Below are 26523 nucleotides of genomic sequence, written 5' to 3'. Positions count from 1 at the left end.
GTCTGTTGTGCAAAGGCATTATCGCGATCTGGCATTGGAGAGAAGCCAGACCTCCATCCCGTCTTCTGTCTTCTCAAACCTGGAGGAAGGCATCTGGAGGAACACAAATGAGAAGGAAAAACGCTGAGAGTTGGGAGAGCTGACGTTGTAGACCACCAGGGAAGCAAAAGCTAAACATACTCAAAAACAGTCATCATGACAGCAACTTTGTAAGGCATTTTGAGTGTGCGAAGAGTTTTTGTATACATTGTTTCTTTTAAATTGGCTCTTCTTCTGCATAGCTCTTTATCCTAACTGCCTGTAAAAATCGTTATAGATCTAAATTGCTGAGAAACACAGTTACTTGTTTGGGCTCCATTCCCTTTATCGGCCTGGCATCCAGGGATTTCCCTGCTGGGCAGAATTTGCTTTGAACCCAGTGGAAATCACCTAGAAGCGAACAGTCAGGCCCAGGAAACAAATAGGCATTTCACTGTGGCTTTATTCCCTGAAGGACCTCCAAACATGTGGCAGACCTTTCCTTCCCTGTGCCTTGTGGAGCATTGGGTTGTAAGAGGCACAGAGCTGCTGTGAGCTGGCCACCATCACACAGCAAGTCAGTAGTGGAATCTGTGTAGAATTAACATCCCCCTTTTTTCCTCCTGAATCCCCATCCAGCCCAAGTGTCAGTTCTCCCACAGGATTTCATGTTCCTCTTTTTGCTGCCTGTCTCAGCTCCAGAAAAAAAATCTGTTTTCTCTTATTATTTTTCCACGTGGCTGCGGTTCAGAACCATCGTGCATTTGTCAAATGCATCGCGTGTCTTCACCCCTGTAGCTCTCCTGTTAGCTGCCGCGATACGTGAGGGAAAGAGAACGTGAGAAAGAAAGAAAACTGCTCCCAGCCCTTAACGCTGGGTTTGGGCCATTTTTCTCAAAGACAGGCTGCTGTCTCTTATCTGATTCCAACCTCCATGTTCTCAGGATGAGAAATAAATCTTTACATACAAATCCAACAGTTAGTCTCCAGGTGTTTGAGAGGAAGCTTCGGTCCGCAGTGGAGCTTTTTCAGGGAGTCCACTATGTCACTAGGGACAGCGCTGTGTGCGTCTGGTTTACGCTTCTCTTTCGAAGTTTATTTTGTGTTTTGTTGTGGTTTTCAGATTTCTCATGGTTTGGATTTGGGAAAGTAAAATCAAGACAAGGTGTTGGTAAGTAGTTACTCACTCCTTCTTTGGATAAGTAATGAGTTTGTGTTGTTTAATTCAGATGAACCTGCTTCGACCCCTTTCTTCATACTTCTTGGCCCTTCATTCATTTTCTGCATTCCTGGTTTCTGATTTGCTGAAGAAAGAGGCCTAGAATTTTTCCAGAAAAGGTGTTACTTTTGCTAATTGAGTTCAGTGAGTGGTTTTGTATTTTTGACGTTAACTTGTTTTTCTCCCATGGAGAAGGGTCAACGGTCATGCAGTTCTAGGTTGGTGATGCATTTTTAAGAAGCTTGAGGAATAAATGCACCTCACTACCACTCCATGTGCAGCAAATAGTTGGCTGAACATTCATGTCTGGACAAGTTGGGTTCTTAACTTTCTTCCATTGGCCAAGATGAAATAAATGTCTGAATTGGGAAATCAGCTGTTCATTTATGACCATTTCTCTTTCAAAACAAGACTCTAATGTCCACACACTATGATTTGTGCTTGATTGCATTCTATTCCTTGCATTTAGACTATGTGCTGACAATTGAAAAGCAGAGTTTGTAGCTTCCCAAATGACTACAGAGAATGTAGCTCATCACTAGGATTGAAATCAGGTGTGACATCCCGGGACCTCCAATTTGCTCAGCATTTTCTATGGGTAGAGAAACAATGGACAGGAATTGCTTAGAAGGCAGGAAAAGGCAGATTGCCTTACATCTTGCATATGTGTTTCCAAGATCTGGCCCCATCTAGAGCATCTTCTGGTTAGTATTTATTTTGATAGCGAGGTTGGCTATAGGTAAAATTGTAAAATAGGGCCAGGGTACCATTGTCATGGAGACTTCCAGGTTTGAGCCATCTGCCCCCTACATGTTCATCCCATCCATACAAGGAATCACGTTTCCTTTCCATTTTTGAGCCTGATATCAGATCTTTCCTACTGGATAGCCTTTACTGATGTCCTGCCAGTGATCCAAAATGTCCAGTGGGCTGAGCCCAGAGGTGGCAGGCCAAAGCAGACTGAGCCAGAGAGGGGAAACGTCACCCCAACCCTTATAAGCCCCATGAATTCCAAGGTAAAAGCTCCTGACCAGCGAAAGGAAGGCAGAGATGTGGCAAAGTTGTAATGTTGAGCTCAACCAGCCCTGGACTTGTTAGCCACTCCCTGGGGGCAAATTTCAGATACAGCTGGTCACAGTCACTTTGCCGATACCAGAGAGACTGCCCTGCTTGGACGGTCTTACAGGTGCCCTGGGGTAAGGCTTGTGCTCCATGTGTGGTGGTGACAGGGGTGTCGAGTGATAAACTCTCCCACAGTAGCAATGTGAGAGGGGGTCTTTCCTCCACTAAACAGCAAACCTCCAGAACCACCTAAACAGTTTCCAGACCAATTTGCCCTGTAGAGAGGCGCATGTTCCAGGAAAGCTTCAAAAACAGAGTTTCACCCTTTTAGGCCACAGCAGAGAGCCGCCTTCAGAATTATTCTTTCAGCTACAGTTCATCAGAGGTGCTGCCACTTTAAAATGCGGGTTTTATTGTTATTTAGGTAGAGTGAGGCCAACAGGTCAGGAGACAACAGCCAGTGAAAAGACAGTTTGTTACTCACGGTTCCCAAGGGAAGGGACACACCATGCCGTGGAGGAGGGGGACACATGGGGGCAGCCCCTGGGCCAGTCAGGAGGCAGAAGGAGTGAAGGGAAACCACAGATAAGAGGCTCCATTGTGCTTTCTGCAGGAAGGGATGAGTGGGGCAGAGGAGGCAGGTTTAGGATTGGCTAGTTTGAGTGACTTCAGAGGACTCTGGGGTGTAGGGGCATCCCAAGGTGTCTGGTACCTGGTTCAGGGTGAAAGGACATGTGGACAGTGGCTTGGAGTATGATGCCTGATAAGGAATGTGGTTGGCGGTGTAGACTATGGATTGGTCGGTTTGCATATGACAAGTACACTGGCAGGTGAGTTGTTGACTGGCTCTAGGAACCGGCTCTCCCTGGAAGGGGCAGTCTCTCCAGGGTCAGCAAGGCCCCAGATGTTGAAACACAAGAATACAGAAAAGACAAGATACGGTTAATACAGCTGCCCAAGAACGATAATCTCTCCCCTCACCTTGACAGCATTTTTGGTCTCAAGAGAAGGAAACGCCTTTCCCAGATGACCATCATCTGTTCTTATCACAGGAAAATAAATCTAAGTTGGGCTTAGAAATGTCTGCAAAGCGATACGTGCAGGATATGTTACCCAGCAGCTCTGATAAAAGAAGCTTGCCTCTTTGCACTGGAGACATATTAAAATTAAAATGGGCTAAAAATGTTTCCAGACAAAGCTCCTATTTGTCAGCTCAGTAATTAGAGCTATCTACCCCAAACCCAGCCAGTTGCACAGACCTAGCAATTTAAAACTTTTTATTAACATAAGACATTTTTTCGAGTCCTCTTATGAATTTCTTATAACACGTAGTGATGTGCCCCAACTCTTCTTCTGTCTGTCTTTTTGTGGTGTCTCCTCGAGCACATGCACAGACACACACAGACACATCCCATGATGTGCACAGACAGGCTGCTGTCACAGTATATAGACATTCATTGTCCCTGCCAAGAGCTTTCCCCCCTTCCCAACTTTGCTGTGCTCCATTAGATCAAAATGTTCAGAGAAAAATGGGCTGAATCCCTGCAGCCTTGCCAGCGACATCAATCTTCCAGGATTTGGAACATTGATAATGAAGAAAACAGCACTTGAATTAATATTCCACTTGATAAATTGTTGAGGTTTATATGTTGTTCAGATTTGTCAGTAGTGACCTTCTGGCAAAGTGAAAAGGCTTTTGAAAAATTACCTCTGGTGCTTTACACTGCTGCTATGCTTAAAATTTTTTCCCCCAAACAGAGGGCCCATTCCCTTGAGATCTGTTACCTCAGATTCGGGGATTTTACTCTGAGAGGCCAAGGAAAGGACAGGCTGTTCTTTGATGGAGCAAGAGAAGCAAAGAGCAAGTCCTTTGGTTGAACTCTTTAAATCAGGGCTCCACGGTGTACATGGCAGATGATTCAGAGCCCGACTTCCTGGAGGAATCTCAACACTGTCTTCTAGGTATCGACCTTCTCTAAAATGATCGCATGCTCCGGGAATGTTGATAGCCTGACCCGAGCCAGAGGAGAATCAGAGAAGAGAGCAACTGGGATCAGTGCGTTTCTAATCATTGCAGGGGCTCCTGAAGCAAATATGGTGGGTCTTCTGACGGCATGCGGAGTATTTGAACATGACAACTCCTGCATTTCGGGGTGCAAATGTGCAGCCTGGATTCTGTTGAGAAATGTGTGGCCTTGACTGCACCCCCTCAGGGAGCTCAGGCAGTAGCGTGCTTTGGTAACCTCGGAAGGGGGAACAGCTGCACCAGGAACACAGCGAGGGAGCCAGCAGTGGGAAGGTTTTATTGACAAGATGCAGAAACCTTAGCATAATACATTTCCATTTTCCATCTCTGGGCTTAAGCTCTGGGTGATCTAGGGCTGTCAGAAAGCAAATCATAAAACAGGATGGGTAAGGATACGAGAAATAACTTGTCTTCGTAGCTATTCTTGGCAGAATTTCCACTCTTGGCTAATGCCAGCAAGCTAGGCACAAGATGGGCATAACTGGTGTGCTTGCTTCCTCTGAGTGTTCTGTGGCTTCTAAATTGGCAGTGTGAGGACTTGTTTGCAGAATTAAGCCAGAGTGTATCATTAAAGGCAACTTAAATGCACATCCCCTTGAGAGAATGCTTTAAAAAATTACCTATAATAGCAGTTGGCTGCCTCCTGCATAGTTTGTTTAAGATTCAGCCAGCTGGGGAATATCCAATTGTTATCACTACACGCTGTGATAATCCCCATATGGGGGAGAAATGACTCTTGAGGTTGGGGGATAGATTAGCATGACATTTCAAGGGGATTCAAAAATGTGTGACAGAAAACCTTTTGTTTTTAGAATTGCTGTTCTTCTTACTGCAATAGTTAAGTGGGACGGACAAGGTAGGGAATGGATGGAGGTGCTGAAACCTGCATCCTGGCGGGCTGCATGGAAACACATTCCCTTCCTCAGAAAGTTGTGATTCAGACTTTCCTACCCTAGTAGGCATTTGCCTTGGCTGCATATTCCATTCTGGCTTCCTTTTGTCTTTCCTCCTTATCCTTTCCTTCAGTAGCCCTAGCCAGTGGTTGCCTTCTGTGGGATGCTGCGCCCATTCAGTACACTGCAGAAACATGTGTAATAAAAATAAATGTCTACGGGGGGCTGGCCCCGTGGCCGAGTGGTTAAGTTCGTTTGCTCCGCTGCAGGCGGCCCAGTGTTTCGTTGGTTCGAATCCTGGGCACGGACATGGCACTGCTCATCAGACCACGCTGAGGCAGCGTCCCACATGCCACAACTAGAAGGACCCACAACGAAGAATATACAACTATGTACCGGGGGGCTTTGGGGAGAAAAAGGAAATAATAAAAATCTTAAAAAAAAAATAAATAAATAAATAAATAAATAAATAAATAAATGTCTACGGGGATTTGAGTACTTTTCATGTATGCAGCATTTGTCATGAGCCACTGAGATCTTAATTGTTTTGAAGCTTTCCTGTAGATTTTTATCTTTGTGAATCTATTTTTGGTTGCAAACAGTATAGGTTTAGTGGTCAATGGATAAATCGTTTAGACAAGACGTAGTAAATCATATTTGTGGGCATATACATTCTGAGAGTGTGCTAAAAAGTTTAAGTTTTGTATGGGAAATGCTATGGTTATTGCTTTAGTATAAAGATATCCATGGAATGACTCTACAAATAACATTTCGGCTAACGGCAAAGTAGGTAACTTCGCCGTGGGATTGACCCTCTATTTTGTACACAAAAGTGATGCAGCTACTGACAGAATATACAGAAAGAAGAACAAAGTAGCAGGACAGTCCAATGTAATTCTATTCCCCCAGTTGTAAGTTCATTTAATAATACCTAGTAGTAATTCCTATTTGTGAAGCCATTTCAATTTGCAATATATTTTCACAGCAGTAGTCTCATTCTAGTCTCATAAAATAACAAACACGTACCATTTTGCACATTTTACAAATGTAAGTGGAGATAGAGCCACAAAGAAGGTAAGTGACTTGTCCAAAGAGTGGAAAAGAGCTCAGATCTTGAACTCCTAGTACATCTTTCAGCGCACTGTGAAACAGGAGTCCTACATGCACGCTGGGCATTTCGGTGAGAGAGTGTTCTAACGATGTTCAGAGAGCAGAAGGGAAAGCTGCATATTAAATACATGAGAAGGAAGCAAAGAAATTGGAACCCTCACACATTGCTGGTGGGAATATAAAATGGTGCGGCCACTTTGGGAAACAGTTTGGCATTTCCTCAAAATGTTAAACACAGAGTTACCACATGAAGCAGCAATTTCACCCAAGAAAAAGGAAAATGTCTGTCCACTCAAAGACTTGTACACAAAGGCTCATAGCAGCATTGTTCATAATAGCCAAAAAGTTGAAATAACCCAAATGTCCATCAAATGATGAATGGATCAACAAAATGTGGCATATCCATACAATGGAATATTATTTGGCAATAAGAAGGAATAAAGTAATGACACATGCTACAACATGAATGAACCTTAAAAACATTATGCTAAGGGAAAGAAGCTTGTCCCAAAAGATTACATATTATATGATTTCATTTATATGAAATGTCCAGAATAGGTAAGTCCATACAGATTGAAACTAAATTCATGGATGCCCAGGGCTGAGAGTGGGTTGAATGGGGAGGGATTGCTAATTGGAATGATGAAAGTGTCCTAAAATTAGGTTGTAGTGATGGTTGCACAACTCTAAGTACGCCAATACCCACTCAATTGTACACCTTAAGTGGGTGAGTTTCGTGTATGTGAATTATAGCTCAATAAAAGCATTAAAAATTACAGGTGAATATGCATGTTTCCAACTCCAGGTCCAGCTTCAGTTATCAGCAATGATGATGACTCTGCCAGCCCACTCCACCACATCTCCAATGGGAGTAATACCCCATCATCTTCAGAGGGCGGCCCAGATGCCGTCATTATTGGAATGACCAAGATTCCTGTCATTGAAAATCCCCAGTACTTCGGCATCACCAATAGTCAACTCAAGCCAGACACATGTAAGTACAGCTGTTAATACTTATCGGCCCATGTGCTGCATAGCTGTATCAACAAGTATATTTGTCAGAGTGTCTAACCAGGGTGACTGAGGGGAGGGGGCACTGAAATGTCTGAGAATTCTTGGGGCTTTGGGCCGACAGATTAGCGCTTTTAGTTTGTTGTTTATGGAATTCTCAGGGTGTGTCTCCTGCTGAGCTTGGAACTGGGGGCAGTTACCGACTTCTCTTGGGATCCATTTTCCAAAAGCATTTGTCAACATGAAGTTGGAATTGAGGCATGCTTATCGTGAAAAAGATAGAGACAGAAACCAGACGTGTCATTAGAATGCACATGCGTCAGTTATGGAAGACAGGCGATTGTTGGGATTTAAATTTGGTTTATTGAAAGTCCTTAAAATATACACCAGAGATAGACAGGAAAGTGTTGTGTCAGGTGGTATCAATTTTGGTAGTTTTGTATTCTTTGCTCAGTCCTAGTTCCCAGCATGATACTCATCATGATGCCATGAAAGCAAAGAGACACTAGAGCAATGATATGCATGTTAAGTATGCTGACTTATATTTCTCCAAAGCAAATTAACTCATTAATCTCTGTTGGGAAGCTTGGGAGTTTTCTCGGAGAATCTAATCTTATCTTTTGAGCCACTGCTCATATATAAAAAGTGGAGCACAGCCTTAAGGACAACAAAAAATAAAACCACAGTGGACAAACAACCTTATGCTATTGAAACTCCAGACCTTCCCTCACATGCGAATAAGGGGTGATGAGGGCTAGAACAACAGGTGGCCCAGGTCCCAGGGGTTCCCTGGCACTGATGAGTGGGCACCTTATGTCTATTTGCATGTTCTTATCCCATCTTAAGCACTGTTTTCTTGGCCTGCCTCGGAAGTAAGATAAGACTATTACAAAGTTAGGCTTTGGGGACTGACTTTCCACTAAAAACTTTCATGAGATAAGGGGGCTTAGCAATGAGTATCAGATCTGTTCATATATAAGGAAATACTTGTAATTTCCTCCTATTCATTCAAATGTATCCAAAAGCATATTTAATATTGGATTTGAATTTAATCATTAGGAAGAACAGTGTTACAAGCTTGTAATGTGTGAGACTTGAAACCCCATAGATTTCAGTTGAAGATGTAATATGACAAGATAATTAAAATAGCATATGTGAAGAATATTGAACTCCTTGAAATAAAAGGTATTATTTGGAATCAAGATACTATTAATCTTAATATTGTCATTATATTGTGAATAAGATGTATGGAGGCATTGCTTAAAATGCACATTCTTTGTTGAGATAAGCATCCTTCAAATGTCCTTGATATGCTCTGGCATGCATAACATTCAAATATTGAAGAAGGCAAAGCAAGATAACGCAGTGGGAGAATCTGTCATAATTTTGATTGTTCTCCTTAAGAACAGAGTACTTTGACACCCCTGTCACCACCAGTACCAAGCTGTATGATGCACTTCAGTTAGCTTGAGGCTGTATTATAATTGAGAGTCACTAAAATCAACCTGTCCTCAAAAGTTTGCTTTCCTTTGTCAATGGAGGAGAGATAAAGCAGAATAATCAAGTAGATAGCACCAGCCCAACAAGTCCAATAAGAAGCAATGAACAAGTGAACAAGAAAGAAAACAAACAAATAAAAAAGAGATTCTATAGAAGAAAGTGGACTAGATGGCTGCTGGATCTGTGGTTCTATCTGGAAGTGGTTTTTTCTCTCACAAATCCCATAAGAAATTTCTAAAGGTGATTTCCTTAATCTAGAGTCCGTGGAGATTTTTGCAAAGGTTTTGGATTAGACATTTTAGTTCTTTTGGAGGAATCTTGCTTTTGTGGCTCAACCACTCTATGCCACCCCCAGTTAGAAGGAACTGGAAGAAGTTGAGGACACCTGCAGCCTCCCCTCACCTTTTGTCCTCTACCAGAGGGCTCCAGACCACTGATTCTTCATTTGACATTTCCTTCTTTATAAAGTCTTGCTGGGTCCTTCAGTCAACTGTCCTTACTCAGCTCAGTGTTTCCAGTCACTCAGTCAGAGGAAATTTTATTTCTTCTAGGCATCAAGCCATATGGTCTTTCATGATTTTAAGAAAACTCAAAATCACGTATCTTCCATGAATCTTTTTTCAAAGAAATGGAAATGAAAAACAATCACTTTTCTCCTTCCCTTCACCCTTTCTTAAATGTCATTCTTTACTCCGTATTTTTTTCCTCTACCTTCAATGTATCTGCTGCCTTTTCTTAAGTCCTGAGGATGACTATTCTTGTGTCTGTGTTTCTATAGTCTGTTTAGGTTAGATTGTAAGCTCCTGGAGAGCAGAAACGGTGTCTGTTGAACTACTCCTTCATAGTGTGGCATATGCTGTACTTTTGATGTTGGCCAGATGTTGACCAGATGTGGCTACATATTACTGACATGTTACTAACAGACTGTAACAAGATGACTCATAGTCTTTTTCATTGCCTCTGTTCTTTCATTGCCTATTAAGCTTGCCTACATAGTAGTAGTTCATTTATTAGATAGGTTTCTGACAATATTTTAGTCAATTTAAACAGATTTAGATAATAATTTTAACAGCAATAAGCTTTTAACAGAAAATAGTTTCTGAACATCCTAATTGTAGTCATCCAGAAATTGAAATATTTCAAAATGGATAGGATCTGTTGCTATAGGCCTATGAAATTTTGGGAGCTTACCTTTCAATGAACTGATTCCCATTGAATATTATTACAAATTAACCTCTAAAGAATTTCCAAAGGATGGCTCTTTCTAGAAGTTGAAAAACAAAGTTAAGAAGATCTCAGAAAAAGTTTAGAGCTTTTCCCATGTGCTTAAAGCAGAATATCACATGGATGATATAACCCCAACCTCTGGACCCATCAGAGGCTTGGGCCTCAAACCAGCATATTTACTTTCTTTTCCTAAGGCTATATGCTATTCAAAGATGCTGGCTTTAGAATATATGTGTGATTTTACAAAGAGTGGTCCCAGTCTCATTTCACTGAACTGTGAGAATCTAGTATAGAAGGTGAAGTTCAATTCATTAAATATTTATTGGCCAACCACAATAGTCCTGCAGTGCTAGGAGCGAGATTCAGTGATAATGATGGCATGGTCCTTGCCTTCCGGGCATCTCATCAGAGAGGCCAGTGGTTAAGATATCATCATATAATCACAATGTACAGTGATAGGATAGCTTAGAGTAACAGTCCTAAACCCCAATTACCTACAGGGGTCAGGTAGGTCAACTTGAGAAACAAGACAGATCAGAGACGACATGTGGCAGCGAAGGCCATGCTGGAACATGAGCCTGGTATTACCAGATACTCCAATTTGTCCAGAGAAAACGGACATTTATTCTTTCACGTAAATTTCCCAAGATTGAAACCACTGGGGGGGATCAGTAAAATACATCCCACAAGTTGGATTTGGTCCACAGTCCTCCACCTGTTTGTGACCCCCTGAGGTAGACCTTAAAAGTCAATAGATACAAACACCTGATTTTACAGACAATGCTCAGAAGTGGCTTGTCCAAAATCACACGGCCTCCATATTTGCACAGCTTTGCTTTAAAAACAAAACAACAAACAAAATAACATGATCAAACTGATTTCTTTAAATGACGTGTTAGATCATTTAAGTGAAAGATGATGATAAATTATGTCCCCACTCTCAGGAGCTATGTGAGGTTTTCATTTGCGAAGTCCAGAGCTGGTTTGCAGGATTTTAGAGCAATCTGAACAGGGCTGAATTGCTCCTGAACACTTTCCAATAGCAAGTCTGTCTACTTTATTGCAGGGCCCAGAGGTTCCCCCAAGACCGCCTGATAATAATTTGGTATTTGGAGGCTCCTGTGTCACTGCAGGAACTAAAGGAGGCTAAGTCCATGCCTGATGGAGGAGAAGAGTTCTATGGTTATCTGCAAATTCTGGCCAGACAACACCTTGACGTCACTCCTTAGCTTCTATAACCTAGCCAAGCAAGAAGTTGCCTTCCAAAGAGAAAGCAGTGTGCTCTAATGACTAAGGCTCAAAGTGCTGTGCCACTTTAACTATAGACCCATCTCCTCGATCAATCAGGATGGCAAGATGGAGCTGAGGAGCTCAGCAACATCAAGTCTGCAGTTTGTCTTTAATTCAACTAGTCTGTGTAGATGTGTCTGAAAACCACGTCATCTGACAGCACGGGGTGGTTCCCCAGTAGGATTTACAAACTCGGCTTAAGGGCAGCTGCGCCGCTGTCCTCTCCTTGACAGCTGAGAACATTTTTGACAGGGTACAATGGAAACATACCTTCTGAGCTGAGGGAACAAAAGGGAAAGAAAAACACACTAACCAGCAAAACCCCTGAATCATCAATCTTGGGTTCTCTTGAAGGGTGGGAATGCGTTGTAGCTTTCCCCCAGGAAAAGCAAGTGCCATAGACTTATTGTCATCCCTAAAACTGCATCTTTCCTACAGCAGCCTTGTAAATGGGTGAGGACCCTAGGCCTAGGGCCTGAATGAAATGAGAATTGTCTCTAAATATGTACTGTATGTGTTTGTCCATCCAGAGCATGCCCTCTAAGTATACCTAGGGCTAGTAACTCCCTGTGGCAGATGCATATAAAGAATTCTGAATTTTTCCCACTTTGATTCCTTTTCTAATGGAATGGCTATTTTTTGATTCCCTGCATAGTGTGCCATACTTCTCTAGGTATTACAGTTCATATGTGTGTATGTGTGTGTGTGTTTTCCCATTGGTTACATGCTTATTAGGCAATTATGTAGCTAAGCACAGATTCATAGACCAGCTAAGGCTAAGGAAATCAGACGTAATAAAGGAAGGGAGAATTTTAACAGTAGTTGAAAAGATCACATGGGCCACCCCCCAGCTCCCGTCAACTGCCATACCCACACCATCATTGTGTCGCCAGCAAGGAGAGGTTACTGGAGGCAATATTTTTCACCTAACTGCAGAGGTTTTGAACATATTTGCAATGTTACTTTGAGTACACATGAGCAAAAATTCTGCATTACACCCAGGACCCTAGGAACTCATTAGATCAAAGGATGAGGGCCCACAGAGTTACCCGAGGTTATCATCAAACTTCAGCACAGTCTGTGCTGATGGTCCATTTTGATGGTCAGAGATAGGATTAAAAACAGGTAGAAACAATTGCTGTTGCACTTTCCTCTGTCCTTTGCCTATTAATTTTGTCTTTCAAAAGTATATTTTCTTCTAAGCATTTAATTGGCCAAATAATAGCTGCTTTGGGAACTGTTTATATCCCTTTGAAGGCCATGGCCTGCACTTTAAAAATAAACTAAGTCCGTTCTGCCCAGTGAGAGTGTAAGGACAGAGAGAATGCAGTTATTTTAGGATCCTTAGAAATTGCATCCTTTATGTCATGCCGGTTGACAACTCATCCCATGGGGCTCTTCATGGCACATTGCTCAAATTCTGTAGGTCCCAATCCAATTCTCTTTCCCTCTTGGTGCCATAGTCCTGCATCGCTAGCTATCACAGCTTGATATTATATTCTCTTTTCAACTCCAGAGGAGATGGTAAGAAACTATCAAACAATGCTTTAAAAAGCAACTTGAGTTCCCTAGAAGAAAGGAAATGAATACATGCTGCATAATTGCATTTAAAATGTAAGCCATGTTACAAACTCCACTGAGATGAAGACTTGTTAGTAAACCAGTGTCAAGCACATTTACAACTAAGAAAAGTAAGAGCCATCATTTTATTAACATTTGACCACTGGATGATATTACTTGTTTATCAAAAAAGAAGTACCTGATTATAAGATGCCTCCACCCCCTAGAGAAAACACTCCAATCCTACATCTGATGGCTGAAAAGGAAAAAACAATTATGGATTTAGGTCAGAGAGACACTCATAATGATATTCTGAAAACTGTTTGTACTTCCACATCATTGGCCAAGAAAGGTGGAATTATGCATCCCCCACACATCGGACATGTCAGTGTAATTCACCAAATCATCAGAGCTGTGCTGGAAGCATACCAACAGATGCGGGGTCCTAATGCATTTGTTCTGGGCATTTCCCAAGGCCCAGCCCTACAGGAGCATGAGTACCAGCAGGATGAATCTAATCAAGCTACACTCCCATTTGGCTTTCGGTGGGTCACTCTTGCATGTGCCAACAGATTGTGGACCAGGATCAGCTCAGCAAACACCAATGCAGGGGAGCCTCCTATGCCGCTACAAAGCTCCTGCTACCCAGATGGTTTGAACAATTGAGTACTTCCTATAGTTAAGTAGAGATGGCAGGATGGGAGTTTTTCTTGGATGTGATACTCAAATTCTTATGGCAGCTATAATGACAAAGTGCAGGTTTTCTCCGAGTGAAATGCAGATTTTTCTCTGCCTTTACTAATTCCGCCAGCCTGAGAGGGTAACCCACCATGGCTGGGCTTCTTTTCAGACTACGTATCATGCCAGCTCTCCTTAGTGATGAGACGCACAGTAATGCTGCCCTTCATACTTATTTGCTGGTTTGTTTGTTTGAATGTTCTTTTTCTTGTAGTTATTGCTTCTCTTGAAAGACAGGTAAGATGAATTTGCTCCATACCATGGACAGGAAAGAACTGGGAAGAGAACTAGTTCTTATTTTAACCTGATAGCCAAACACAAAGGCAGACTCTCTCCTCAGTCTTGGCTCCTACTTGAGCAAGGACTGCTTCCTGAGATGGAGACAGCAGCCCAAAGGGTGGAATGCTGAATGCATGCTGCCCTCTGTCTGAGGCTGCTCCCTTTTGCTGAGAAAATGCTGTGTGTTTCTGAATGCCTGGCCTCCCTCAGGGAAGGAAAAATTAGAAGGCAGTACTTGTGGCCTAAAGGAAAAGGGAATGTCAATATTACACTGACCACCAGGACTGACAAGGATGTGCTGGAACTTTCAGTTTTAAAACCAGGACAGTCCCAGGCAAACCCCAATGGAATGGTCACCCTAGTTGGTATAGACCTGATGATTTCTGCTAGTAAGACAGAATTAAGTCTTAATTACCCAAGATGCCTTCAGGTGCCCTAAAAGGAGATACTTTTAAAATAAAAATAAACAATATAGGTTACAGTAAGAAATTTGGAAAACAGAAGAAACAAAGATGAAATAAAAACTCACCGGTAATTTCGACATAGAGATAACTGCTGATATATCCTTTGGATGTACAGCTTTCTCGTCTCATGAATGTCCTTTCACTCTCCTGTGATGTGAAGTCTGTTTGTGCCCTCGCCTTTATTTGAACTGGGTTTTGCTCATATTTCTGTAGCAATTGTTCATGTGTTGTGGATTGTGCAGGCAAGTCCACAGGAAGCAGACTGAGTGTATTATTGCCAGTGCAGATTTCATATTTGCTTGGTGGTACACAGGGATTATGATAAGAGCTGGGGGGCTGGACTGCCATCCCAGTTCTGGGCTAGAGAGATCCTAACTCCAGAGGAGCTCAGCTCTCACACAGCGAGTATTAGAGAGGACGTGAGGCCTGTGTTGTGGGCTGGGAAGACTCGAGAAGTATGAGCCTCCCTGTTCTGCCGTGGCAGGCTGAGCGTTCCAGGGGAGGGTCACTACTCTTGGTGATTCCAAACATAGTTTATTGCTCAGCTGAAGCAGATGATCCTTTTTTGTCTCCCAGTTCTTTGCCCTGGCCAGCTAGCTCCCTTCAGGGAGCTAAGTGTGCTGGATCTCAAAGGGCCAGGCTGGTTACATCTGATAAGGTTCCCACAATTTAGGGATGCCTTTTCTTCCACCCAGGATCCCTGGGCTGTGCAAGGGCCTCTGATGAGTAGGAATCTCTCCTTAGTCACTCAGCCTTACCTAAACACGATGGAGGTAGCTGTGCAACAATGTCTAGTCTTCTCATCATGAAAAGCTTCCTCTTCTGGTCTCTCAGGCATCTGGCCTACACTGGGCTCTGGCAAGAGGAACCCTGTCAACAGCATGACATACAGCAATGTGGCAGTGTTAGCGCTTTTCACAGTAATGTTAAAGTTGACAGATTCTAAAAATGAATTAGAACAGATAGATTCCTGCGATTTGCAAGAGTCTAGATTTGTATGATTTTGAACAGGGAAGGAGAGAATTCTAGAAACAAAATAATAATCTATTGCCTAGTTTCTATATTATTCTTCTCATTACTGTACATGCTATGAATAGGCGTAGACATCAACATTCTTTTTATCCTGTTGCCATTATTTGGCACATTTATTTAATCATGCCATTGACCTTCTGGTTGCATTAAAATGGAACCCAAACTCATTATTTGATAATAATGGCATTTAGAGTGAGTGCCATATTCCTAATGTTCCAATAAAGTGGTTGATATAGAGGAAACAGGATAAAATCCTACACTATCTAATTATATCAAAAGAGCTAGTCTCCACATTAGGGAATGTCTTTACTAGAGGAGATTGCATGATCTGTCTGTTTGTCAAATAAGCAGAGATGGCACCACTGTGCAGCCACGTGAGTTGTTTTCCTGCAACAATGATGGATTTTCAGATCCATTTATATGCTCATGCCCAATACTCATCCCCATCCTTACTCCTGAAAAGAGTTTACTTTTGCAGGTAAGTTGGCCTTAAGTCTGTGGCTAAAGAACAGAGAGAAACTAACTGGTTACCCAGGGACAGACTCATTGTCTCACCTTCTATTAATAGAGTCCTCCAGCCACCTGGACTATCTGGTCTCACATTGTCTCTATCTTGGCTTTACTTCCTCTGACCCATAAAATAGAAATTCCTTTGCCCATCTCGTTCTGCCATCCTCCCTCCTTTTCTCCATATATCAGGGTTCAGGAACCATGATGCTCATGATCACATTTCTTCCTAGCTCCTAGTTGCATGAATGCCATTTCCTGATACCCACAGCAGCAATGATGAATATGTATTGCTGCTTGAACCTTATTTATGACCATCTTTTTCTTTCTTAAATGCTATCGCTTTTATGGTTTTCTCTCCTTCTTAAGAGCTTCTCTTTTCAGTTGATGGTAAAGTTCCTCTATTTACACGTAAGATTTTAGTTTTCCTTTAGCCCTACCTAGACCTTTATCAACATTCATTTTGGAAGAGGAAAACACTCATTTTATTAGTAATAGATTGGTGATGGGTAGCTCTGCCTTAGCTTCCTGAACTCCTGAGCTTTGGGGAGGGAGACAATGGCCACATAGCAAAGGGAATAAGATTGCCATTCACTTCCTGAGTCATGGTTCTAGTCTGGGCTGGTGAAACTCTCTGCTACTTCCTACACATTGACCTCTAGTTTTTAATTAAAGCAGATCTTCGCCAGATGGGGTCTAATAACTGATACATGGGCATGGTCCTTGCTGTCAACACCCCAGTGCTCCCTTTTGTTCTCTTTGAAGAGCTCTGTATCATCGAGGGCCGAGCTTCTGTGTGTTGGTACACCTACGGAATCTATGGGAGGGAGTTGTTGGGTTGGGGGATGAATTCACGCTGTCCCCATACTCTCTGCCCTCTTTTGGAAAGAGGAGACTTGTGTGGTATGGATGATGTTCCCCAAGGAGACCCTTCTGCTAATGGGCACCCAGCCTGGGTGTTAGAGTGATCCTCTCTTGGAGGTCTCCCAGCTTCCCCACTCTGGGCAACGAGCCTCTTACTGCTGGCACCTACCTGCTGTCTTGCAGCAGCGGTCTCAGCAGTTCTGCCCTCTGATGCTGCACCATGATCTGCCGGGGTGAGATCGGGAGGGGTCTCTGTTGATTGATATGTGTTGCTTAACGTTACTTCCCTCTCTCATACTTGATGCAAGAGAGTGGACCTAAAACATGACTTGCATTCTTTGACTATGTTCAGAAACTCCAGGGCTTGTCCACACATTTGTATGAGTGATCAGTGGAGCTTGGGATTCTTTATTATGTAGACGTGTTCATGGAAATGAGATCTGCTGTACTGGAATTTGTCATGTAGTTGATCATTCAGAGCCAAACACGTATACCAATAAAGACGAGAGTGTCAGATCCATGGTCTCCGTTGCCTGCTTTTGTCACCTAAAAATAATAATTCAGTGTTGGAATTCTTAAAAGCACTACAAACAGCCCCCTAAAGCTAGGCCCCATTTATTCCCTCTTAGCTCCCAAGCAGCCCTTCTGACTTTTCACGCAGCCCTCTCCACACCCAGGCGGGGCCCGGAGGAGGGTAAGGCGGGTGAGGCAGTCCCTTGGCGTGTAGAATTTAAAGGGCACCAACAATCACAGCAATCAAGATAAATAATATTTCAATGCAATATTTTAAAAGAGAAAAATTAATGCAAAAAAAAAACTATGAAGAAAGTATCAAAGTTTTAAATGAAGACAGGATCCAAGAGGACTGGGATCAGGGCGAGGTGAGTCCTGCAAGTTCAGGGTCAGATCCTGTCTTTATTTAAAATTTGGATATTTTTTTCATCCTAGATGTTTGCATTAATTTTTATTTTAAAAAATATTGCATTAAAATATTATTCGTCCTGATTACTAAATTTTGGGGGTCCCTTAAATTTGGGGCACAAGCTGAGAATCTCAGTCCCCTCACCCACCGGGCACTGGACACAGGCTCCTTCTGGCCTGGACCCTGCATAAACCTCTGCTGTTGCAAAGCTCGGTTTCATATACATTAGCTACTGGGCTGATTAGCTTTCCATCGTCTCTCCTCTCCTGCATTCCTGGCCTAATTGTCCTTCCTCATCCCAGGCCGCCGGTCCCCACAGATACGTTTCTCTGACTCCCTTGGGCTCAGCCAGCCACAGCAGCGGCAGCATCAACCGTCCTGCGCTGTCTGCCGGCGCGCGCTGGGACCGGCACTCGACTGCTCGCTGCTGTTTTTTCTATGTGACTCTCCAGAGTGAGGAAAGGAATGAGCCTGCCAAAACAGAGAGTGAATTTTAAAAAGGTGAAAAGGATAGGAGAATCAGGGGCTCTTCTTAGTATATTTGAGAAATAATCTAGGGAAAAAGTTGGATAATTTTTTTTAAAAATAAGTGAAAGTCTTTTAATTAATTTATTAGCTATTGCTTCATTTTTGCCCACTGAGTTTTAGCATTACATTTGCTAAATTACAGGTGCAATATTGGAAATTTGAAATACTCCATTTCCTCTCAGCCTGTTCTGTAATGCCAAGAGCTCCTTCAGTGAAGTCTGTATTATTATTTTTGAACAATCAGTATCTAATGCTTTCAATGTGCCCTATGAGTCACATTTTCACATTAAAAAAAAGAATCCTTGTCAAAGCTGCGAAATAAATATTATTACTCTATTTTACAGACGAGAAAACTGAGTTTCAGGTAGGAGGAAAAGTAACAAACCGAAATTACACCCAACACATGGGAGAGTTGCTGTTCAGTCCCCGATCAGCCTGTGTGAAGCCTGCGGTTTTTCTGGCCCAGTGCTGCTGCTGGCCTTTTCCAAAAGTAACACGGAGTGATTTTCTAACGTTGCGAGGGGGGTTACAGTGTTGGTATCGCAACTTTCACGTGGGTTCATCAAGGAGTGCGGAGCGTACTGACCTTCCAACATGAAGTCTGGGGAACGTCAGAGGGCAGGTGGTAAACTTATTGTTGGAGGACTAAGGAGCCAGTGGTGGGCTGACCCCAGGCCCAATCTCTAATGTACAGGTTGACACAGGCCCCCTGGGGCAGTAGTGAGGTTCTCTCAATGGAGTCATTGCCAGAAATACTAAATAATTGTTAACAATCAATCCGTATTTTTATTTTTTGATAATGAAAATCATGTAAAATCCCCCCTCAAACCCACCCTGAAAACTTTGCCTTTTTTGTTTTATTTCAGAAAATCCTAGGAAAAGCCTCTGATACCATAGGTCTCTGACTCTTTCTTGAACGCCTTCACTCCTCCGAGATGAGCGCATCATATTTCCTAGGTGAACTTGACGTCCACCTTTCCAAAGACAGTGTTCAAAGAGGGCCAAGAGTTTTCAGGAGCAAATTGAGGTGCACACACTTTCTGAGTGTCCTTAGGCAGTGCTGCCAGGGTTGAGGCACCCACAGGACCTGCCTGGGTCACCCTGTTCCAGGGAGGCCAAGGGGACACAGAGGCTCATAATGCCTTCTCACCAGCCATTCTACAGGCAACCAATTTCAATGTCAGCCACGTGTGAGCATCTTATAGGAGAGACAAGCTACGCTTCTGGCTCGCCCTCTCTGACTTATTCTTTTGTTTTCCATGCAAAGGTCTGTGTTTCCAAACTGCCTTATTGAAAGGGGTCTAAATTCTTGAGAAATTTAGCCTCTATGGAGTCTTTTTTAAAAACACGTGTCGGCATTGATAAATGGCATTTCTTCCATGGGAACAGAATGCGTCAGGAGCTTCATTAGGTCAGGGAACATCAAGAAGCTGGTATTTTTTTTAGGTACCTACTTTGTCTCAGGAGCATACGCCTACACAGATTTGTGTGTGTGACCAGTTCCTCATCTTAGTCTTTTAATAAGGAGAGTAACACGTGTTCCCCCAAAACGTCCTGTAACACGTCTTCCCCAGCTTGACCAGTGCAGAAGAATTAGATTGGTGAGGTTAGCCGACATGAATAAATTACTTCCTGACCCAAATGTTTATTCTCTTAGTTATCTTGATAACTTAGAAAAGACCAGAGTATGAATTATTTCATTGCAGTTCAAAGTCCATCATGACAAATAATGCTATGATCAAAATATTGTTTATGAGAGATTTCCAGGCCTCTGGGCCCCCGGGCGTATATCAGCACAGAGGTTCAGAGCTTGGGCAGCCCATGGGGGCCAGTGGAACCGCAACCCAAGAGTGTCTTGGAGAGAGTAACTAGAATGAGACTTCCGAGGAAAGAGGTTGAAATATTTCCTTCCAAAGAGAGAATTTGATGAGTCTCTTGCACCCCCTGGAATGGGGGTGGTGTGTGTTTTTGTGTGTACCTAGCTACATTTGTCAATATGGAAAATTTTCCCAATAATGAAACAAAACAAATCTCTGACTAACCAGACTATCTGGAACTTTTAACAATGAAACTCCAGGATAGGGTGGAGCAGCAGGGATGGGGATGAAAGTTCCGACTGGGTGCAGTGTATGTGGTCATATGTCTCGGTTGGATGACAAATGTGTGTAATGAGGAAGCCATGTCTTGCCCAGGAATTCAATGGCAGCAATCATTGAATGATATTGAAAATTACCAGTGGAAATACTTATTGACAATCATCTAAGTTCCTAATCATGGACCATTCAATGGACAAATAGGTGCTTTGGGAAATCTGGTTCCTAGAATAGTGCCCAGGACATTGTAGGTGCATAATAAACATGTAAATGACTAAATGAACAAATGAATGGATAAGTGTATCTACTGTACTTGTAACTTCGGGGGAAAAATACATCTCTACTTCACTGAGCATCAGGCATGGCTAACAAGTTAAATTCCCTTCTGATTCTGTTAGGAGCAGAAGTTAGGCAATCTCTCCATTTGAATTTCATGTTATCTACTCCATTGCCATGTCTGTTCACTGTTGGGTTTAAAGCTTTTTCCTGCTTCTTCCTCTTCTACCTCCCAAGTCATTTACATTTTCAGAATTCTTCTGTCTGGTTTTGTAAATTGGGTTCAAGTATGCTAATACTTTATGTTTTGTATTATGAGAGAATAATTTCTCAGGGGCCCTGATGTTCATGCTCCAAGGGTGACTTTATGGAGAAGAATTGGTAATAAAAGAGGCATGCAGAGGCTTCTAGAAGGAGACCAAAAATAATAAGAATGTGTAGACTAATAATAAGAATGTGTAGACTAAAAGAAGACCCGTTCTGGAAAAACTAGAACAGATTGTGCCCTCAGGGACTAAACGCGGTGGTCACTGGGAAGGTTTGAACCAGGGACCAAGAAGGGGCTGCTTGGGAAGATGACTGGGGAGCCTGTTGTGAAAAAGACACCCAGAGGGTTCTGGGTAAGGGGCAAGGTAGCGTTCTGGGTCAACGCCTTAGGGGTGTCAGATGGCTCCTTCCTGGGACTAGTAAGAAAGTTTTGAGTGAATCGAGGCCTATACCCCCAAAATTTCCTGGCTAATCTTGCAGGAAAAAACTGACTCAGAAAGCTAAGAACTTGATTAATGAATGCTGTCAACCAAAATTTAATTTTATCTCTAACACAATAATAGTAACTAATATTTATTATACAGTTAATACATGCCAGCCCCTGTACAATGTATTTATCTCATTTAATTTACACAATACTGCTATGTAATAGGTATTATTATTACTTTAATCACACAGATGAAGACAATAAGGCACAGAGAAATTAAGCAACTTGCCCAAGGACATGCAGCTAATAGACCTAAGAAAGCTAAGATTTGAACTGAGGCTCTGAGGCTGACTCCGGAGTCTGTTTCCTTAAGCACCTGCTATCCAGGTGCCCGTCTCTGCCTCTGTCGAGCCATTCAGCCGGTCTTTCTTGTTCCCCACACTGTACACACACTGGCCCACAAAGGATTTGAGACAGTGACAGTTTACATTGGCAATTGATGAGTTGGTATACCTACAACTTTCTCATTTTGCCCATGGTTTAAATCCTGAAATTTCCTTCTGTATTATAAAAAGTACTTTTTGCGTTCTAAACAGCCTATGACGACAGAGTAGATAATGATTTCAAATGGTAAAAACCAGTGTCTCCAGTCCTCATCTTTGATGGAGAGCCACCCAATAGCAGGCACGTGGCTTTGGAGGGTTATGGTAGAGATACTGGTGGCCTTTTGTGTGAGGCTTTGCCCAGCCTCTTTCTTCTCAAATACCCAGCAAAGCTGAGGGACACCACTGGTGGAGACCTGTACCTATTTACCCTTAACTCTGCATCCTCTAGCTAGCCAGTCAGCTATTGGCAGTCATCAGCAAGCAAAAGCTTTTGGACCTGGATCCTTGCTGTGTGGTCCCTGTTCTCTCTTTCTCTGTCTCTGTGTGTGTGTGTGTGTGTGATAATAACTGGAGGTGCTTTTTAAGAATCAAATCCCTGCATCCCAACCAGTTCCAGTGGCTGGAGGTAAGGCCAGAGAATTTGTGTTGTTAAGAAGCTCCAGATGATTCTGATGCATGTTGGAGTTTGGGGATCCTGTCTGCAGGCCAGACCCACTGTGGAAGGTTCTCTTCTGGAGCAACCATGAAGCTGGATGAGGTGAGGAGGCAAGTGTCCTAGGGACAGGCTTGTATCTTTGTTGCTGGTTAGTTTTTCGTAGTCCTGCCTCCTTTGCTGACATTCAGCTACCCTCTCTGGTCTGCAGAGAGATCTTACAGGTCTCTAAACATGGAAGTATCTCACTCATGATGAGCTAGGGCAGAGGAGTTTTGATTTAGAGAATTTAGAAGGCATCTAAGGGAGAGTCTCGTCATTCTAAGCACAAGTGCAATGTCTCCATGAGAAAATGACTCCCGTTTCTAAACAATCAACACAGAAATGGACTTTGGTAACTAGATCCATTTATGAGTTGAGGATTCCCTGTGTACTACCAGTATACGTGACACAACAAGCCAGGTAAATAAATAGCAAACAAAAGAAATCTCTCTCATTTTTTTTTCACAAGTACTTCATAAAGTTACTAAAATGCAAAAACTCATAAACTCTACTGTTTGAAGAGGAAAAGATCCCGTAGCAATTTGGCAAATTTTGTAATCCACATAATCAACAAGATGCAGAAATGCCCAAACTTGGTCAGATTAGGCTCAAAGCTACTGATAATTCTATAGCAAAATGATTAGAAACTGCAGCTCCTCAAAAGCTTACTCAAAAAACTCAAGCTCACTAACTCAGTTGGTTTTTTTCCAAGAAAATATGCTATCATAACGCAAAATGATGAGAGTGTAACTTAGTATTAGGACTTGTTGGGATATTATTTCTTCCCTCCCCCAAAATTCTTAGGTTCCTCTAGAAATTTCATCTATTGTGATTTGATCTGTACAAACTAATGTAAGAAGAGATAATGAGACTTAAGGAGAGAAATGATTGAATCACCATGTCCCAATAAAAAGTGCTCAAATTGGATTTCACTACGTAATGAATTCTGTTTCAACTTACTTTGACATAAATAAGATTGGGTAAGAGAAACCAGAAGTAAATCAAATAAATTAATAAAACTATCAGAGCTGCTTTCATTTTGCCTCCCAGACAATGTCTGCTCATTTGTATAATAAAACTTGCTCTTATGAACGAAAACCTTGGCATGGCACTTGGTTGAAAGCAGAAATTTTAAGAGTTAGTAAATTCTCGGTCCTGACTGGGTGCCTTCTAGTTTCACCAATGTCAAGTCCCTTTGAAAATTGAAACTTGAAACCTGGAAGAGTAAGGTTCAAATTTCAACTAGACTTTTGTTAAAAACAAGATTGGAAATGTAGGCATGCCTGAAATATGGATGATTAGCTGTTCTTCATATTTTCCTAATTATACGCGCTTACTGAACGTGAGGAAATTTTTTCATTTTGTCTAGACGGAGGCTGTGTCTCCATTGGCATAATATATCACGGCATTTGTAAGTCTTTGCAAAATTGAATTTGCATCTCTGCCACCACTCATAGTGAGCTTGTTATCTTGCAGTACAACCACTGGGAAAAATACAATTTCCAGGGTTTAATAAAACTGTGGTCTTCTCGTAATGCTTATGGTGCTTGAGCAATTTGTTAGGCACAATTTATCACAGATGCTTAACTCTAATTATACTGTGTATAGTGCCAGTAAGGATGATTTTAAAGATTTCCTTTATTTAATATATTTCAGTGCAAACAGAGAGTTTTGCAACCACACTATTATTTATATTTCTCAGAAATGAAGTGTCTTCTCAAACCGCTAAACATAAAGGATAAGACCACTAAGCTAAACACACATTGTGGAAAATGTGGATTGGATGTGGTTGAGAGGCAAGGAAACTGATGGGAAAAATCTGGCTTCTTGTTTCTTGCCCTGGTTAGCCTAGGGCAGAAGGAAGAAACAGTGCATCGACTGCCCGAAATGTGTCTCCTGGGCTAACTAGTTAGTACCTCGTAACTCCGGGGTAGAGAGGATCACTGAGCCCCCTTCAAGCTACTCAGTTCTGAAATCTGCGACCTAATTGAGCCTCGTCTGTCAAAAATTATTTAGCATTTTAAATATGGCTTCACTCGCTGGAACCCTGAAAGACCAGAAGCCTATTTTCTCATGATCCCTTGAAAATGAGATGCAAGTGACAAATCACTGACGGAGAATCGAGTTCTAATAGTGAGGTCGAGGCCCCGAAACACGATCTCCAGCTATTAAACAGCTTTGTGAAGAATGGCTGTCATATACACGCATGATTTCAGCAGCTCTAGAGCTTTATATTAAAGACACGATTTAAATGTAAACCACATCTGGTGTTCTTTGTGCTGTAATAAATCAAGTACATGAAATGAACTTGTAGGCGAATAGAAGTTATCCTCTTTTTTTGCTTTTAATAATCCTGGGAAGCATTATGTCAAGCGCACAAGAAGGCCCTAAGCTGAAACAATAGAGTTAGCTCCAGCAACTTCAGAAGAAAGACGGGTCAGGAAGAGCTATCTGCTCTGAGGTTTGGTTAAGTGCAGTATTCAAAATGGTTTTCTGACAGCAATCTGGACAATGTTGCACTATTTTTTGCCATCAAGTTTCTACCAACAGATTAATGAGCCAGAAAGAAGAAATCTTCAAAGAACCCACAACACGCCGTAGATGGGAAATGGGATTTTGCCACTTTAGGTCAACACTGCATGCTTTTGTACGTATATGTGACCACTGTGAAGAGTTTGCTGTGGACTCAGCTAAAGCAGTTCCATGCAAAGAAATTTCCAGAGAGGGAAAGTTAAGGTTATCATACTTTATGAGTTTTAAGTTGCATCCCCATATTTTCCTTTAAAGGTGAAATTTCAGTTTGGACCGTGGATCCATGGGAAGTTGCTTCCCAAACTTATTGAGCTGTTGGTCCCCTAACCTCCTTAATGCTCAACATTTGATGGTTTGGAGAAATGTAACTACCACCTGGGTCCTGCCCAGGCTTGGGGCTCAAGTCCAGCTTTAGGTGTTAGCACCCAATCCAGCGCCAATGCAGCCCGTGAAGCCCCTGCTCCAACTGGTATGTCAAACTCCTTCAGACCAGCTTTGCCTTAGTGAACACGTGCACATTCTATCTTTTTGTTCTGTCGCCACACGAAGGTATCTGAAGCTTGTCACTGGGGTCTGTACGCCAGATGCCTTTCCCTGAATGTATTGAATGAGAAGATCTTTTTCTGTCTTTTTACCGCACTATCTCCCATTACCTTTATCTCAACACCTTCTCCTTGACCTGCCCCTTCACGAGCTTGAAATCCATTCTCACTTCTAGAATTTGCTTTGCCGAGCACTTTTCACTAGGTAATATAAAAAAGGAGACAGAGTGAGCCAGGATGCAGATGTCTCTTGGGTGGTGTGTGTCTTTGAGAGTTTGAATTTGAAATCTCTATATGAAAGGAAGAGTGAATGGGTGTAATTAGTCAGGCTGATGAAAGAGTAAAACCTGGTAAGCAATTTTTCTTGACTGGCTTAATGAAAAGCATTAGCTATCAGTTTCTGCCTAAACTAGCTGAGGGTAAAACAAGTGTGGGGTTTGAACAAAAGATAAAAGATGCTGCGTGGGCCTGAACTTTGTTCCTGAGAGTAAGTTTTGCTTAGGCAGAGGGTACATGGTTCATCAAAAAAAAAAAAAAAAAAAAAAAATCAGTGACTTGTAGCACTTCATGCATTTTATTTTAGGACAACTGATCATATTTCAAGAAATGGAAGATGCTCTGGTAAAGGCCTGAACTAGTATTTTCTAACCAAATGTGTGTGTTGCTTGTTTTCTTCTTAAGTTTTGTTCTCCTCCCATTCAGACAGTCCCTTTCTCTAGGTCAGCTTTCAAAGCAAAGGAATTTTTAAGGATTCGCTTAAGGTTATCTCCCATCACCCTGCATCCTCCCCTGGTGATGTGAATATTGCCAACAGCTGCCAAAGGCCTTGAGACCTATTCATCATCAAGTGACTAGCAAGAAATTAAGCACCCCCTGGAGGGGATGTTTTCCTGCTGTCAAAGGAATTTAAAAATGATATTCTAGCATCATTAACGACAACTAGTAAGGGCCTTGGAGCCAAATGATGTGAGGTGCAAGAAGAAGATGATTTGATATTCAAAAGCAAAAATGGCAGCCTCTCTGGCGCTTGACAGTAAGCTTGACGTTAAGCATTCT

At 42.2% G+C, this 26523-nt stretch overlaps 1 protein-coding gene across 27 annotated transcripts in view; it reads left to right on the top strand.

Annotated features, from left to right (window-relative positions):
• The window catches only part of NTRK2 (neurotrophic receptor tyrosine kinase 2), a 345658-nt gene that overhangs the window by 181205 nt on the left and 137930 nt on the right, over nt 1–26523 (top strand). For 10 of the 27 annotated variants that reach the window (XM_008521436.2, XM_008521435.2, XM_008521438.2 and 7 more), the window contains one exon: nt 7134–7322. In XM_008521436.2, the coding sequence (XP_008519658.1) occupies nt 7134–7322 (189 nt within the window). Of the gene's footprint in view, nt 1–1141; nt 1190–7133; nt 7323–11132; nt 17317–26523 lie in introns of those variants that run through there. The other 17 variants (XM_070590388.1, XM_070590391.1, XM_070590385.1 and 14 more) reach the window with 3 other exon arrangements.

This window comes from Equus przewalskii, chromosome 22 (assembly GCF_037783145.1).
Source record: "Equus przewalskii isolate Varuska chromosome 22, EquPr2, whole genome shotgun sequence".
Taxonomy (NCBI): Eukaryota; Metazoa; Chordata; class Mammalia; order Perissodactyla; family Equidae; genus Equus; species Equus przewalskii.
The sequence above is the reverse complement of the archived record's forward strand: the minus strand, read 5'-3'. Positions and strand labels throughout refer to the sequence as shown.